Genomic DNA, 18,404 nt, shown 5'->3' with positions numbered 1-18,404 from the left:
TGGCCAAGGAGACCAAAGGCATCCTGGCTTGTATCAGAACTAGTGCTGCCAGCAGGAGCAGGGACATGATCGTTCTTCTGTACTCAGCTCTGGTGAGGCCGCACCTCAAGTGCTGTGTCCAGTTTGGGGCCCCTCACTACAAGAAAGACATTGAGGCCCAGGAGCACGTCCAGAGAAGGGCAATGAAGCTGTGAGAGCTCTGGAGCACAAGTCTGATGGGAAACGGCTGAGGGAACTGGGATTGTTCAGTCTGGAGAAGAGGAGGCTCAGGGGAGACTTTATCACTTTCTACAGTCATCATCCCTGGAGGTGCTCAAAAACCATGTGGATGTGGTACTGAGGGACATGGTTAGTGGGCATGGTGGTGGCGGTGGGTTGACGGTTGGACTAGATGATTTCAGAGATCTTTTCCAACCTTAATGATTCTATTGTGTGGTGATAGGTTAAGTAGGAGAAGTTTCCCATGATGCTATGAACTTGACAATAATTTTGAGGTGGGCATTTAATTAATAGAACTTTTTCTCATCTAATGATGCTTTGATGTGGTGAATGCAGAAGCAGTGAGAGGTCCCACAGAGTAATTCCTGAGACCAATTTCTGAATGTCTGCAGGGTTTTATTTTATTTTGTTTTTTCTTGCCCTGCAGAGAAGGATCTGGGGGTCCTGGTGGATGAAAACCTGAACATGAGCCAGCAGTTTGCTCTTGCAGCTCGGAAGGCCAATGGTATCCTGGGCTCCATCAGAAGGAGGGAGAGGGAGGTGATTGTCCCTCTCTACTCTGCCCTCATGAGGCCCCATCTAGAGTACTGCATCCAGGTCTGGGGCCCCCAGTACAAGGACAAGGAGCTGTTGGAGAGGGTCCAGAGGAGGGCCACCAAGATGATCAGAGGGCTGGAGCACCTCCCCTACGAAGACAGGCCGAGGGAGCTGGGCTCATTCAGCCTGGAGAAGAGAAGGCTGCAGGGTGACCTCATTGCAGCCTTCCAGTACCTAAAGGGAGCCTACAAACAGGAGGGGAGTCAACTCTTTGAAAGGGTAGATAGCGGCATGACAAGGGGAATGGTTTTAAGTTGAAGGAGGGAAGATTTAGGTTGGATGTCAGGGGGAAGTTCTTTCTTTACTATGAGAGTGGTGAGGTGCTGGAACAGGCTGCCCAGAGAGGTTGTGGATTCCCCGTCCCTGGAGGTGTTCAAGGCCAGGCTGGATGGGGCCCTGGGCAGCCTGGTCTAGTATTAGATGTGGAGGTTGGCGGCCCTGCCTGTGGCTGGGGGGGGGGAGGGGAGGGATGGAGCTTTGATGATCCTTGAGGTCCCTTCCAACCCAAGCCATTCTAAGATTCTGTGATTTATCTACCTCTGAAATGATAATTCTGCATTTGATGGCTTTAAACCAATGAGGGTAAAAAAACTGCTGGGGAAGTGGATAGTTTCTCTTTAATGCAGCTGCAGCGCTAAAAGCATCTTTAGATCTGAGCACCAATTTGAACACTACTTTGTAATGTTGTGGCTGCAACTGGTAAGATGCCAGCTTATTATGCTTCTGTTGCTCAGAATAGACATAATCATGTAGCATTTAAATACAATTTCTTGTTCCATAAGAAGAGAGGAGGCTTGGTTTTAACATTTTTAATAGACATGGATTTGATAGTTTTATTTCATTAGTCAGATGGTTCAGAACACGTAAACAGTGTATTTAGAAAAAGTTACATTTTTAAGCATCACACTGCACAAAACTGAATGTGAACTTTGTTTATGAAAAACAAACAAAACCAAAAAACCTCTTTGCTCCTAACTTCAAAAACACACACGGCTTCTGGTACTGCGAGTGTGTTGCAGAAGTCACTGGGTCTTATGTGTGTAGGTTAGTCTAGCGGGAATAATTAATAGCTTTCACTTAGTGATCCCACTCCTGGTTAGGGAAAATAGGATGAACAACATTCAGTTTCTTTGCAAACACTGAGCTCGGTCTAAACACCTATGATATCTTGCAGCAGAAGCGATATTAGGTTGACAAACACAAACATCTTTATTGGCTATATTAGGGAATACACAGAATGCCCGGGGGAAAGAAAGACAGTGCTGAACTTCCACAGCTCATCAGGCACGCTTCAGTTGTTATCACCATCTCATACCACAATTTCCACTCCTCCTCTGTTTGATTTAGTTCAAATATCCAGCCAGTGTCTGCACACTGAGAAGTTATTGAGAACCCTTAAAAAGCCTAGCTAGTCACAACTAGAGAAGGATGTTCCCAGCTATCTGAGAAAAACATAATGCAAAAGCAAAAGAACAACAGCTTATTTGGATTAAATTTAAAAAAAAAAAAAAAAAACAAAAAAACCCAGAACATTTGAAAACAAGTAGCATTAAAAGCATCGGTTCCTCAAAGGGGGATGGTTGTACGCAGGAAGTAGCTGTAAGGAAGTAGCTTTGCTTTCTAAGATAACACTAGGTAATGTTGAAGAAGAGTTCCTTTCTCATTAAATACCAGACCTTCTTCCCTTACCTGATTACATGCTTTCTCATGTTCACGTTTCAGATGCCCAAACCTACTTAACTACAGCAAACCACGATAGGCTTCTCACTTCCAGATTTACTGCAGAGCTTCCTTCCCTTCCTGAGTGCTGGGTGAACTGGAGCGAGAAGGGTGGCTTGCCCTCACTCAGAGCGGGTAGAGGAACTGTGCTATCTTGTCAGGAAGTTCCTGCTGTGCCTATACAGTGTGATCCTGGAAAAGTTAGGCTCCCAGGCCTAGAGCAGGTGTGAGCTTCAGCTCAACTTCATGACTGGAAAGGATCAAGAATGACTGCTATCTAAAACACGTTCCGGTCACTTTAACACCTCATTGCTGACCAGAGCGGACAAGAAGCACAGACAAAATGCAGCTGCTCTAATGACTGGAAACACTGCTTGCAGCTATCTGTAGGGAAAGCAGACAGAACAGCCTATGATAGGCTTTGCCTCCATCGACCAGAACTGCGATAAGTCATGCTCAGATTTGTTCCTTTACCAAAACTTTAACAACACGGGTGTTTACTCATCACAGGAAAATTACACTGGAGCTCTGGCTGTTTTTTGCCTTGCTCTGCTTTCTCCCTTTTACGTCCTTTCAAAGATAGCCAAAGCTGCAGGGAATGCTGATGGCAAGGACACAGTAACATAAGGATTTTTGTTCCCAGCACCATTCACTTTTTAATAATTCCTGCTACCTTCTGAACACTACCCAGAATGATTCTGAGCTCTCTCACAAAGAAAGAGCTATTTTACAGGCCACTGCACTCATACAATTAGAGGTGTTTTTCACTAAACGCTACTCACATTGTAAGAGTCATGACCTTAGTACCCACCATCCTGAGTGACTGAGCACCCTTCACATTTTGCACTTTCTTACTCACTCCCTTCCCAGATCCTGCGGCGCACACCTCTGGATAACATTGCTAGAATGTCTCCATCATGAACACTAGTGAGAGACAAGATATGAAAATGGAACCAGGAATAAATGGTCAGTTATTAATTCAGACAGATTCACTCATTCTCAGAGCAGATAGAGAAGCTGGAGTCCCGTCTATCACACCCATATTGATGTACATCTACATTTTACTGCTGCTTATTATATTTACTGTCAGCTGTAGATTGTGGCCCTTTCTAAAATAACAGGATATCTGAGTAAGTGTTGGATACTCCTACCTGGGAATCATTAATCACATTTAAGGATGGGAACTCCAGTTCTCTGTTGCAAGGACACGGCTGAGCTGCTGGCCTTAACCTTGGGGAACAACCCACCCTCCTAACTACTGAGCTGAAATACAGAACATACATGCATATGCCAAGCTGCCACCATTACCAATCAAACCAGAGGTTTGATAGCTGACTTGAATCCAGATGGCATGGCCGTGGCTTCTCCTGGTGCAGCTCACAGTAACTCCACATAACTCCAGTGACTTCTACAGAAGCTGTAGGAGCGCATATATACCCGCTACTTCTCAGCATCTCCAAGGTCTACATCAAGTTGTGAACACAGTAAGAAATGTAAAGACAAAGCACTTGGCTGACCTACAACAGGTGTCTGTGTTCACACTGAACCTGAAACTCGTTAACAAAGCAGGAGCTTCACACAACACGAAGACCTCTTATCTTTGGAAAGGAGTGCATGGATGAGGCCTTAAGCTTGTGTTCAAACAGAGCCAAAAGTATGGCTGTGGGATTCTCCTGAAAAGGCATTCTGAAGAAAGGGAAAGGCATAATTGGGTGAGGGGTGGAAAACGGGACCAGGCAAAGGTCTGGTAGCAGTTTTCTGCCTAGACATCTTGTTCGCCCTCTTGGTGCATAGCCTGCGGCAATTATGTGCTGGGAGAACTGATAAACCTGACTCTGCCCGTCCTGATCACAGCCTAAACTAATGTCAAGAGCCTAACCCAGCAACTTCTGCCTGAATGTAATGCCACTCTGTTGTCACGTTGTTTCATGTCAAGGTGGTGCTGCACCAAGACAAAACATGCGACAGCATTCACAGGTGTGGTTCCATGGCTCTAGGCTTAAGTAACCAACTCCTGCAGGACCCAGGGGAGGCCTTCCTTGCTTCTTCATGAAGCAGGCCGCACACAGCTTATCAGACTAAACCCATACAGCAGACACAGCATGCACTGTAGCGATGAAGTAACAAGATCAGTAGACTCCAGACACTAGCAGAGCAGGGACCACTATCAAGCAGGACCCCTCTCAGCTGGACTGAGACCTCCACACCGTGGGCACTGACATCTGGACTGACCATTGAACATCAGGTCGTATTACCCTTCCTAACAATATCTAGAAATGCCCCTTCTTGCCAAGGGATATTGGTTACAGCCCTCTCTCAAGGAATTCGGTCTAATACAGCACCTCGGGGGAATCGGTGGACTCCAATACCTGGCAGCTTGTGGAGTGCAGCGTGTACTTGCAGAATTTCCATGAGTTACCTCACAGTTTTGTGGGGAGCTGGGGGTGCGCATCATTTGTTGTATGCTTTGCCAAGACCATTTGTTTGTTACTGTATGTTTGGAATTGTTATCTGTTCAGCATTTGCTGAGACTGTGATTGCTTAAGCTCTGTTGAGCATTTGCTAACTGAGATGTAATTGCTTAAGGACATTGGATTAAATAAATGTATAGTTAACCACCTGACTTGCGGTCAGTGGTGTGTCTGCCCACACCACTAAATGTGTAGCTAATGTGTACACACATCACCAGTGGCAGAAAGCCCAGCAGGTGCTTCTATTCCCCCTCTTCCACTACTACTATCCTTAGAACACGGCTTTTGCAATACATTTTTATTTTTTCTCTCTTCTCTGTCCCCTCTGTTTAGTTAAACCATAACCCATTGCTATTTAACATCATCAAAATTCTGTGACCCTGCATGCTGGGAGCTGCTATTTCACAATGGTAATTACCCATCTCCTGGCATTCTGCTTTCTGCCATTAGTCTGTGCCAACACCAAGACATTCAGTCAGGCAATCTAGGACCAAAATTTGGAATCGTTGGATGACAGCCTCCTTGATTAAAGTACAACTCAGAAATAAGCTTCATGAATATGCTGTGACATGGAGCTGCACGGCCTACTTCTCCCTGCCCCTGCAATAGCAACATCAGAGACTTTATTAGTTAAAAATACATTCAATCTATTTATTATAGGCTAAAATCAAATATTTTAACAGTACAGCAAAACCCTTTACAGTCAAGCACTCACTTTCTCTGAGGGAACACATTTTCTTCCTCCAAATAACCACATCAAAGTGGGCTGCGAGTGCAGTATTTCCAATTACTGCTATCTAATTGACCAGATTTCCCCAAGCAGCACAGCACATCTCTGACACTGTGCTCAGGTATAAAAATGAAGCCTGAATATTTCCACCACACTTTTTTACTTGCATATTGAATGTTCTTATATGGGATGCCTTCGAGTTCAGAAACATTTAAGAAAGGCAGGAAACTAAGGGTATCTGAAAATTAAACAAAAAAGTATTATATTATCAAATGCTAGAGCTAACTTGAATGTTTGTTACCCCAGAAATATGACTGCTGCCCATTCATGTGCACCAACACACATCCTCTCTGGCTCTGCACTACAGAATATGGCCCAGGGAGAGGCACTGCCTTTATCCATACCACTGCAACAGGGTTCCCCCCCGCTGACACCTATCGTAGAATCACAGAATCGCTGAGGTTGGAAAAGACCTCTGAGATCGTCCAGTCCAGCCATCCACCTACAACCAATATTTATTTCCACACTAAACCATGTACAATATCTAAATAGTTCTTCAACACCTCCAGAGATGGTGACTTCACCATATCCCTGAGCAGCCTGTTCCAGCACCTGACCATCAGTAGAAAGATGGGAAAAAGGGAGTAGAAAGTTTTACTAATATCCAACTTGAATCTTCCCTGGCACAACCCGAGGCCATTCCCTCTCATCCTATCACTAGTTACATGGGAGAAGAGGCCGATCTCCACCTCACCCCAACCTCCTTTCAGGTCATCGTAGACAGCGCTAAGGTTTCCCCTGAGCCTCCTCTTCTCCAGACTGAACAATCCCAGTTCCCTCAGCTGCTCCTCATAAGGCCTGTGCTCCAGACCCCTCACAGCTTCGTCACGCTTGTCTGGACACACTCCAGGGCCTCAATGTCTTTCTGGTAGTGAGGGGTCCAAAACTGAAGCCAGCACTTGAGGTACAGCCTCACCAAAGCTGAGTACAGAGGGATGATCACTTCCCTACTCCTGCTGGCAACACTATTTCTGATACAAGTCAGGATGCCATTGGCCTTCTCAGTCACCTGGCACTCTGCTGGCTCATGTTCAGCTGAGCATCGACCAACACCCCCAGGTCCTTTTCTTCCACACAGTCTTCCAGCTACTCTGCCCCAAGCCTGTAGGATTGCCTGGGGTTGTTGTGGCCAAAGTGCAGAACTTGGCACTTGGTCTTGTTGAACTTCATCCCATTAGCCTAAGCCCAGAGATCCAGCCTGTCCAGATCTCTCTGTAGAGCCTTCCTACTCCCAGGCAGATTGATACTTCATCCCAACTTGGTGTCATTTGCAAACTTACTGAGGGTGCACTCAATGCCCTCATTGAGGTCATCAGTAAAGATACTGAATAGGACAGGCCATGCACTGACCCCTGGGGAACACCACTCGTGACCGGTCGCCAGCTGGATTTAACTCCATTCACCACCACTCTCTGGGCCTGGCCCTCCATCCAGTTCTTTACCCAGCACAGAGTGTACCTATCCAAGCCATGGGCTGCCAGCTTCTCCAGGAGAATACCATGGGAGACAGTATCAAAGGCTTTGCTGAAGTCAAGATAGACCATGTCAACAGCCTTTCCCTCATCCACCAGGCGGTCACTCAATCACAGGAGATCAGGTTGGTCAAGCAGGACCTACCCTTCATGAACCCATGCTGGTTGGGCCTGATCCCCCACTTGTCCCGCACATGCCGTGTGATCTCTCTCGAGATGACCTGTAGAGCACCAAGCTCTCCAACACAGCATGGGAAAAAAAAACTGGAAAGTCCTTTACTTCAGTATACATTATTATAAACCGCCTGTTAAGTTTCAGTCCCCAGATAAAGCTTCAGACCCAATGGTAGTTTGAAAGTCTGCAAGCCCACCCAGGTAGGGTGGTGTGTAACAGACCATGATTAAGAAAGTAGCATAGGATAAAGGTGTATCGGATAGAGCATCCAAACCAGATAGATCATTTATTAACTGGAAATCGGAACCGATCCCAGTACTTAATCACATTGCCTGCCACAAGTACCTAAGTTCCATAGCAAAAGCCTGTATAAATCATGTAACAAATCAAGATACGGAATTTCATCTGAGTCTGCAACACAGATTCAAATATGATTGGCCCACGCTTACACCTTGTTTGTATCTACGCGTGATTAAGGCACTTTCACATTCATCAGACTAATGTTACCCTAAGAACTAGTTCCAAATTTACTAAAGACTTTTTAGATTCAAGAAAAGAGAGTGAAATTTTTTTTTTTTTTTTTAAAATCACTCAACGTTCCTGTCCTTGCCCTAGATTAGAAGCAAATCAGGCTTTCCTTGTAAAAGCCTTCAAATCTATGATGAATTAGGATGAGGGACAGTTGAATTACTGTTGCGTTATCCCATCACTCTTATTTTAGGGTAAGTTATGCAGAAATCCTCCAAACTCAGCATTTGGGACTGCAAGATTAACAGCAATGGTTGTTTACAATGCTGTTCCCACAGTAAAGCTGCCTGTTTAAGCCATTTCCTGGCTCTGAAATTCACTGTTTCCTCCCCTCTTTCCTTCTCTTTCACTTTGCGGGCACATTTGCACTGGAAGTTATTTTTCAGAAGGGCACTCCCAAGATCGTAAGCCAAGAGGAATCTGTGGTTTCACGCTGCACAGTGTGCAAATCTCTCCAAACTTGGGATGTACAACCCTCCTAACTCCACAAGTAAGGTTTGTGTCAGCTGCTTCTTGCAAAGAACAGTTTTCATTGTAGGGACATCTGAAATTGCTACTCAATGTGTTTTTCTCTTAAGAACATGTTCATGCTACTAAGCAGCTCCATCCTTCTTACTGCCACTCTAGTTACGACAGAGATTGCACAGAGGCTGTGTGGGGTATTTACTGCCTTCTTTCCTGCACAAAGTTCTTTGCTTCTCGGTCATCTCTTATCCTCCCTTGCTTGTAAGTCCCTGTGGGTCATGAGTTCCATGGTTCGGAGAGAAATACTCCCTGCTGCTGATGTATCTGTGAATTCGCTGGTTTCTCCCCCCAAAAGATACTCCCCCTCACCTACATCTTAAAGAAAAGCGTACCAAGCTGAAACTTCTGAGTACTCAAATTCCATTCCCACACTTGTGCAGAAGCAGAGACCATGTCTGCCAAGACTGAGGTCAGGCATGTTATTCCTGTGAGCTACTTCAAACAGAGTTAAAAGAAACACTGCACCTCTCCTTAAAAGGCACACAAAACATAATAGCATTCTGTGTTTTGCTGTTCAAAATTAAGTCTGATCAATACTGTTGGAAGAGAGACTGCAAGCCAAGTTCAACTGAAGATAGATCATTGTTTCTGCACCAACCTACAAACGGTCCTGCTGAATAATTAAAATCACACGATGTGACCTAGTTATTATAAATCGCTTGAGCTGCCTATTAAGGCTGCTACACTTCCTGCTGTGAGGTCCTTCCACCTGCCAGGAGTAAAACGTGGCTATCGCACTGGTGAACATCACTAGAAACTTTGCTCCATACTCACCTCGCATCAGCTCACTGGAAGTTCAGCCAAGAACATAATTTTTTTTTCCCCTCCACTTGCAGTTTCTGCAGTCCTTTCCCCAGAGGAAATTTCTTCACAGTGAAAAAACATTCTTTGTAGGCCAAGAAATTCATATCCTTGGAATAAGGCTAGACTTGATCAATCTCTGAGTATTTAACACTTTACCCTTACAATCATAGGATCATTAAGGTTGGAAAGAGCAACAAGATCATCTAGTCCAACCATCAACCCCTGCCTGTGACTGCCCTGGACCACGTCACTCACTGCAACGTCCACAGTTTTCCTAAAAACATCCAGGGATGGTGACTCCACCACCTCACCGGGCAGCCTGCTCCAATACATTATTACTCTTTCAGAGATGATTTTTTTACTAATATCCAGTCTGAACCTCCTCTGGTACAACATGCCATTCCCTCTCATCCTATCACTGTTACTTGGGAGAAGAGGCCAACTCCCACCTCACTACAGCCTCCTTTCAGGTCACTGTAGAGAGCGATAAGGTCTCCCCTTGAGCCTTCTCTTCTCCAGACTGAACAATCCCAGTTCCCTCAGTCACTCCCATAAGACTTACTTGTGCTCCAGACCCCTCACAGCTTCATAGCCCTTCTCTGAACATACTGCAGTTCCTCTATGCCTTTCTTGTAGTGAGGGGCCCAAAACTGGACACAGCACTTGAGGTGTGGCTTCACAAGTCGCGTGTCTGCACATCAGACATGGAGCACACAGCAAGAACACATCTGCCACAGTGTTCCTCCTTTCTGAGGACTTGACTTGAAGTCAGAGTGTTGGAGCTACTACTGAAGCCCACAGAAGCACTTAAACACCTCTCACAAAAAGCACCTTGTAAATCCACTGTTAGGCCCGCTTTTGTAACAGGATTGCTCCTGTACCATTCCTTGTACTTAGAGAACCCAATAATAGCTCCTCACCTTTAACTGATAATCTGTCTACAATCCCACAGAAGTTACAAGAATTGGCTCTTTTGCACAAACCACATGCAGGGTGACTGACTCAAAACACATTTGTTTCTCACTCACCCACCCAGCAAGCTAAGCACAAAAATGCCAGTTTTCTACCTATTTTAGTGTTCTTCTTAATTCCGCAAATGAGTGTCTTATTTCCCCTCCAAAACATTGTAGATGAACGTACAGAAAGGTTTAGGTAACTTCTTAGTCTGTTCAAACATGATGTTAGTGTTATGCTTGCGTACTGTAGATTTGAATTCAATCAAATCAAAGACTTGTTTGCATAAGAAACAGAACACCTGCAGACCAGTCTGGTTTTACTGTCAGCATTTGCTTCCATGAAGTAAAGAAAGAAGATCAGGGACTTCATTTTGCCCATCTGCAGGGACTCAAATCAGCAGACTCCTTGGCAATGTCAGGTGAAGATTTGCAGCCTGACTGATGATGCAGGAAGCAAAAATCTAGAGGGAGGAATCACTCAGTCCCAAGCCCAAGGGCAGCCACATCAGCTGCAACATCCCATGCTACTATAGCAATACTTTGTTCAGCAAGGACCACCGCCTCACACATCTTCTCTTTCCATGTGAAGCATATATTAGTAGGTATCAATTGCTGTTCACTGCAGTCTTCAGCTTTGTTTTCTATTCAAAACGAAAGTTGAAAGAAGTTACATCTGCTGTACGGATCGGTCAAGCTCTTGCCAGGTTGGCATTTTAATGGAAAGGAATTGAAATGATCTTTTAGAGGGCACTAGTTGGTGAAATATACTGTTTTTCGGGACAAAGAGTTGTTTTTTAATCCGCGTTTTGTGGTTCTTTGTTTTGTTTTTCTCCCCCTACTTCCTTAGTAAAGGAAATTAGGGAATTTTGAACAAGGATCAGTGTAGTAAGAAGCAGCTAGATGTTTTAGCTTACCTTTGGCTGACAGTGAACTCCAATTTTGGAAGATTTAAAATGAAAAGAAGAATAAATCAAGGAATAAAATTAAGCTTCTGTATATAGGCATCTCCTCACTATCCTGGAGAAGTGTTTCAACAGTTTTGGAATACGGAAGCTAGATTATTTAATTCATCACTCTGCTTTGGCTGGCCTTTCACAATCCCATTTTGGGCTTACTGGCAAACTTCATTTCAACCATCTATCTTTGCACTAGAATTGTAAACACAGACAGAAAAGAATCTGTACCAGGATGGTTTACTACTGCTTTCAGAGGCTCATTCTTCCCAAGAAAGCTAACAAAACAATTTTTACTTCCAAAATTTGTATATGAACTTTCTCCTAAAGAACAGACCTCTGCAGAAGGCTGTTTTTCACTCCAAGTGATTTGAGACTCCTCAGCTTATCATTGTTCGAGTTGGAAGGGGCTCTTAAAGCCATCTAGTCCAACTCCCTTGCAATGAACAGGGACACCCACAGCTACATCAGGATGCTCAGAGCCCTGTCCAGCCTGGCCTTGAATGTCTCCAGGAACGGGGCATCCACTGCATCTCTGGGCAACCTTCAAGATGCACGTAAAGTTTACCTCACTGTATTAAGTCCATTTACTTTGGATAAATTGTAGTAATTTTGTAACTGCTTTTTTCCTATTGCTAGTGCTTAGAAAACACAACAAAAAAAATGATGAAAGCCAAGTTACAATGAGTATAAATAGAGTATGGATCATTGCCATCTTTGTCTTTCTTGAAACTAGAGAACTCAAAGATTTATTCTGCTCAGAGATCTTTCTTTATCAGGGTTTGTTACTCTTCACCCATTAAGAACAAAACTCAGTTTTCCCAACCAAAAATTAAAAAGTTTCTAGTTTTCTTGTTTCTTCTTCTTCTTTTTTTTTTTTTTAATGTCAGGCAGTCATTAAAGATCAATGCCCTTTAAAAACATACGTAGGAGGGACACATACTGGAGGTAGATCACTCATTAGCAAACAACTGAAAGAAAGTAGACTTGACCATAGGACTGCAGTGTTTCTCTGCAGCAGTACGTTGTCATCATTAGCCAAGCATTAAGTTTAATAGTTAAGGAGAAACAATGGGTATTTACTCACACACAATTTGATGAGGAACAACCGAAATGGCAGCAAGAAAGAAACCACACTTTTTAGACAAACTGATATTACATCACATTAGTGGGCCACAGAATCGTTTTAAAAAAAATAAACCTCCTGAGACATGAGAATGACACGACATTTTAGCATGCTTTGAGTAGCTGAACTGCTCTTCAAGGCGCAACAGTTTTCAGCTGTAAGCAAAGACAATGATATCGCCTCACCTGGAAAGTAAGAAGCGTTTAGCGACACGTTAAAGCTAGCCTGCGTGTGAGTGGGCTACATACTAGGCAAAGATTTTCCCTTTTCACGCTTAAGATGCTGCTACAGTTCGTCACTGCTGTAGCTTATACATTATTGGGCAATGCCCCACTGAAGTTTCACATCTACTCTGCAAAAGAGAATAGCGGTAAACACCTTTCTTTTAGGATAGACACAAATGGGAAAGCCAGTGTATTTGTCTGTCCTTTTAATTAAATGTTTGCTGTTTATCACGCACAAGAACTGTCAGCAGACCCCATGGACTCTTCTGAGAAATATGAAATCTCTGTGTGGGTTCAATACTGCTTTTTTTTTTTTTTTTTTCTTTCCCCTCTTTTTTGATCTGCTCCTCTTACCAGCTGTTTTCCCCAGCCCAAGACACATTTCCATCTATCTTCACCTGATTTTTCGCAGTCTTAAGGGAGAGAAAGTTTTCCCTCCTGACTTCTACCCGAGAGCCTGGCTCCAGGCTTGTGTCAGGTCAGGCATGTCTCAGACCACAAGAACATGGGTGTTACTCTTTTGAGGCAAGAGGAGTTCGGCTAATGGTAGCAGTCAAGGTGCCCAAAGCTAAAGGGACAAACAGCTCTCAGTGTCTTCCTATTTAAACACATGGCCAGTAACAAAATCTTATTTTCCCTTTTTTCCCTGAAATACATGAAGAACAGATTGTAGTAACAGACTTGCCAGTGTTGCATTCATGCATCTGTAGTCCTAAGGCATACCGTCCCATTTTACCTCTGGATTTCTCAACCTCGCTAGAGAAGTAAATGGACCTCTCCACATTCAGATACATACGCATTCCTTTTGATCTCCGTGATCATCACGTTTATATTTCTTCTTCCACATTCACAAGCTAAGCCAAGACAAGCTCAGTTCTATGACAATGTTGTCACACGCCTCTTCTCACAGAGAGCTGCTGCAGCTGAACAAGACAATTGCAGCATGCTAGTTACGCTTAGATTCAATGTGTGGTGTAAAAGAAGAGAATGGCCAGTTCTCGTTTGTCTGTTTTCAGACATCTAGAAAATCCCCACTGTCAGCATCTTGAGTAAAAAATAGGCGACGTCTTCAGACCTTAGTAAAACCACTTAAACACATTCACTTGTTTAAACAAACACCCCCACCTCAAGTGACACAGTGGCCAGCAGTCTTCCTTGATCCATCCGCAGAGCGAGAGCTGTTTTTACTGAGTCAGTAATCACGCATTGTCTTCCAGAGGAAATACTAGCCGGGTACCCCTGCTTGCAACTTCATGCTCTGCTGCTCCTAAGTCGCGTTCCAGTGCTTCCTCTGAACTGCTCTTTGTTCTCCTGCCATCGAGGCTGGTGGTGGCTGTATGGGGGCCAGAAGAACCGTTTGCAGTTATTGTTGTATCGCCGTATGTCACAGTGAGGTCACTGTCATTGAGAATAAAATCAGAATCCTCTTCTCTAAGTTGTTCTTGATTCTGCAAAAAAGGAGGAAAGCTTTTGTACAGTGCATAGCATTGGGTCTTTGCCAGAAAGGTAACTGACCAGAAAAGTTTATCTACATGTCAATACAGAAGCAAGAGGTAAAATTCCACCATAAGAAGTGTTAAAAATAACCTCGAACCCAGCATTTGCAAATCAGCTTGCTGTTCTCTGAAAAACTACAGCTCTTGTGGACAGACAAGGGGGAGCTGAGCCCAAGAACTAGATCTTCAGACAAGTCACTGGTGATTCTGTAGCACCAGAAGAGTACGAGAAGCACAGGAGAGAGAAGCTGTCTACTCCATTTTTTATATGACAGTTCAGAAGGCCGTTCAGGAAAAAGAAAGCCTGAGACTGAGTGCAATTGAGCATTCCAGCTACAAAGTCTGAGTTGCATCTTTCTCTACCTAGGAAAGTTCAGAAGCAAAAGACTGATGCAAACTAGTAAGAATTCATTAAATCCAAATTCATTACATTCAAGGCTGTGGAGTTGATAGTGACAGGATGAGGGGAAATGGTTTTAAACTGGAAGAGGATAGATTTAGACTAGATATTAGGAAGAAATTCTTTACTGTGAGGGCAGTGAGACACTGGAACAGGTTGCCCAGTGAGGCTGTGGATGCCCCCTCCCTGGAAGCATTCAAGGCCAGGCTGGATGGGGCTGTGAGCAACCTGGTCTAGAGGGAGGTGTCCCTGCCTATAGCAGGAGGGTTGGAACTAGATGATCTTAAAGGTCCTCTCCAACCCAAACCATTCTATGATTCAATGAGTATAACAAAAAACTTCAAGTCAGTTTTCCTACACAGCACAATACAACAGCAAACCATTAAATTATACCATGTTTAGCATGGTCTTCATAGAAGGCAAAATGCCTGAATTAGTCAGAAGTTGGGTTTTTCTCATGCTGGAAGAAAACTCTAACAGTACTATAAAGCCCGCATTCTTGCAACCAAAAGCAGAGCTGAAATGTAAGCGTGTGTATCACTGTTCTCCTCAGTAGGCTGAATGCTCTCCAGGCCACATTCTCAAAGTACATCATTTCTTTCCACTATAGCAAAGGAAGGAGGGCAAAGTCTATCTGAGACAGGATGCCTGTGGTCAGCCTGACCTGAAAACCCGACCTGGATTGCAGAGCAGTAGTTCAGCATAGTTGAGACTGACAATTCTGATTAATGTCTGATGGAAAAACTCTAGGCCTAGCTAAATAAAGCTTCCTGGAAAAAACTTCCTGTTTTTATTTCAGAATGAGAACCACCCGCATTAAGGCAGCAGAACCCTCTAGGTGGTACAGAATGTGAACTACTCAGGGCTGGAAGAGGTGTCATGAGCTTACTAAAGGCAGTGCAGTTCAGTGTCAGGTGCAAGACAAGCCCTACTTAGACTGAATGTTAATTTCTCAGAACCGTCATGACATCCACATTTATCCCTTATTACTGAAAGTTACTGTGATAAAGAGCGCTGTTCTCAAAGGGCAAATGCAGTTTAAGAGTCCCCCTTTCTTTGATTGCAAAAAAAAAAAAAAACCAAACCAACACTGAACTATTGCCAGCATCTTCAAGAGAAGGTCAAAACGAAAAGGTTCTGATATGGTGGACAGAAACAGCTTTGACAAGCTTTCTATTGAAAAAAGAAGCCTGAGAAACAAGACTAAGACAATTCAGAAAGGGGTGAGAAAATGAGCTATTTAAGAACATCTGATATCCTTCTATATACACCATCTTTGAAGAAGAGACTTTCAAAATAAGACGAAAAGCAGAAACACTGAGAACAAAAAGCAAGCGGTTCTTAAAACAGACTGCAGGCACTAAACCAAAGATGCTGCAAAGCTGTACCACAAGTTGCCTATCACAGTGTTTGCCCTTGGAGAAGCACCGAGGAAGGGCAGGCATATCACAACCTCCCAGAGCGTCTCCCAGCTCCACAGCACCATTTCACAGCAAGTTAATGGCAGCAAGGATGTATCAGATCTGAAACTGGTAAAAAACACACTACACTTGAGCTTCCCCTAAAGTCTGGGCAGCTTTTGGGAGCGCAATACGAGTGGAGAGGGGTCCCAAGCCTTATATTTCGTGGGAATTCCTGACTCAGTCCTTTCTGGTTTGTCCCAGGCTGTACTTACGCGTTCATAAACAGGATCTGCTCCAAAGAAAACACTGAGCATTCTCACAGTACGGTGAACAAACATTGCCTTGTATGAGTTGAGATGCTCTTACTTATTTCACTTCTGATCTACACTGCAAACAGCAAGCGATTCACTTCATACACTTTCCCACAGAACACACACGACCAAACCCATGTAGTATATGGATTTGATGCTATGTTTGCATGCAAAGAGAATGCGTGCGTAAACTGACTGTGGTTTGTACAGCATGAACAATTCTTTCAAGAAAGACAGGAAATGTATCCAAGTAGATCCCTAGAGACTTGAAATTCTTCCAAGAATAACCCTGAACTGGCCTCTGTAATCTCCTATGGTTCTGCAGGAGTAACTTCAATTCACTCAAGCAGTATAGGTCTGAACTTCATTATTTAAACTCTCAAACTATAATGGCTAAGTACCTAATTCAAAAATCCTGCAAAAGACTGAAGTTTGTTTTGACTTAACACACCATTACCTACTCACCCCAAGGAACTCCACAGCATTCCATCCAATTTGTCATAACTTTCGGTAGAGATGTCACATACCTAACAACGCGTACCGGAGATGCTCTAACAGCTAAAGCTTACTGCTTACAAAACCAGTCTTTATTGCTGATAGGTAGTATTTTGACCTCGCGTGCTGAATACAGCACAGGCATGACAGGTGGCAAAACTTACATCAGAAACTACTTTGGAGCCACAAGATAAGTAAAGGCATATCATTGTACACATGCAAAACATATTACAGCTTAAATCTGATGCTTAGTTTCTCTAGTTCACAGCTGAGTTCAAATCCATCAAGGAAACTAAACAATTTTTGCTATAAAGCTCGATCCATTAAGAAAGAGAGGGGCAGAATAACCGAACAGTTTTCTCACTGATTTTGAGAATTACTTCTCCTAAGACTTAGGCAGACTGCAAATGAAGTTTCTTTATTGGATTTGTATGTTTAGAAAACTAAATTCAATTCTCTCCGCTTTCATACCAAGTGTCCCACTGTGCACGGTGAAAGAGTAAAACACTCTAGAAAAATGGGTGGGGGCATGTGTAGGACAAAGCACACCCCTCAACTAACAAGCAAAGCCAAAATCCCCAGGAGCGCTTCATCAGGAAGAGCAAGTGATAACACAGATGCTCCATCCAGATGGAATAAGTGGTGGGTAGAAAAGGGAATTACTGCTAATTTCAAAGAACATATCAAAAGGGAATTCTAATTTACCTCCATTAGTTTAGGATAAATTGTAAAGCCCTGCCAAGCGGCCAAGCACTGAAGAGAAAGACAGGAGGGAATTTTTAAAAGGAATCATTTTAAACACTAACTACAGCAGCCTTTTGTGCTTTTCAGTTCCAACTTTGATTCTGTTGGGTGGGAGGCATTTAGGAGTGATTTAAGTGGCACAATATTAAATTTTCCAGCTATGTTAACACAAACAAGGTCTTCAGTCTTTAAATCTTCTCAGATGTACCATTCAATTCTTCTAGAAAAGCAAGGAAGTAAAAAGCAGCTGCAGAGCTAGGAAGTCTTGAAAGGAAACTAGAAATTACGTCTCAGATTGATATCCCTAATCTTAAGGCAGCACTGCACCAAAATATAAACAGTAAAAAAAATGAATACAAGGCAGAAGTTCCACACGGAGTGTTAAAAGTAGTAAGCAGCCTTGTAAGCATTTTTAACACAAACAGTGAGTTACGCAGCGACAAAGTTAATACTTCACCTCAGGTGGTGAGGTGTGCCACAGAACCAATCCAAGTAAGTCAGTTTCCACACACAGAATCACAGAATTGTAGAGGTTGGAAGAGACCTCTGGGGATCACTGAGTCCAACCCCCCTGCAAAGCAGGCCCCCTACAGCAGGTTGCACAGGTAGGCATCCAGACAGGTCTTCAATATCTCCAGAGAAGGAGACTCCACAGCCTCTCTGAACAGCCTGTTCCAGTGCTCTGTCACCCTCACAGTAAAGATGTTCCTCCTTGTGTTTATATAGAATGCCTTGTGTTCCAGTTTCTGCCTGTTGCCCTTTGTTCTACTTTTGCTCACAATACAGTAAAAATTAAAAAAGTAAATTGCAAATACGGTAGTAACGATGAATGAGGAATACAGAAAAAAGAGGGCCAAACTTAGAGAAAATGAAAGCCAGAGCCTACATGCTCATTCTGGTTACTTATCCAGTAACTGAGGATCTAATCTTGTAAGATCATACACAGATAGCCACATGGGCAACACACAAGTAGACTAATTGCTCTGATGGATGCCT

The 18,404-nt window shown here is 43.6% G+C and overlaps 1 protein-coding gene across 1 annotated transcript in view; it reads right to left on the bottom strand.

Annotated features, from left to right (window-relative positions):
• SLC9A7 (solute carrier family 9 member A7) overlaps positions 12,025 to 18,404 on the bottom strand; it is a 69,981-nt gene continuing 63,601 nt past the window's right edge. The window contains 1 exon segment of the mRNA XM_021412030.1: positions 12,025 to 14,007. Within this exon segment, the coding sequence (XP_021267705.1) occupies positions 13,759 to 14,007 (249 nt within the window). The 3' untranslated portion in view covers positions 12,025 to 13,758.

This window comes from Numida meleagris, chromosome 1 (genome assembly GCF_002078875.1).
Source record: "Numida meleagris isolate 19003 breed g44 Domestic line chromosome 1, NumMel1.0, whole genome shotgun sequence".
Classification (NCBI taxonomy): Eukaryota; Metazoa; Chordata; class Aves; order Galliformes; family Numididae; genus Numida; species Numida meleagris.
This window is presented reverse-complemented; position numbering and strand designations above follow the sequence as displayed.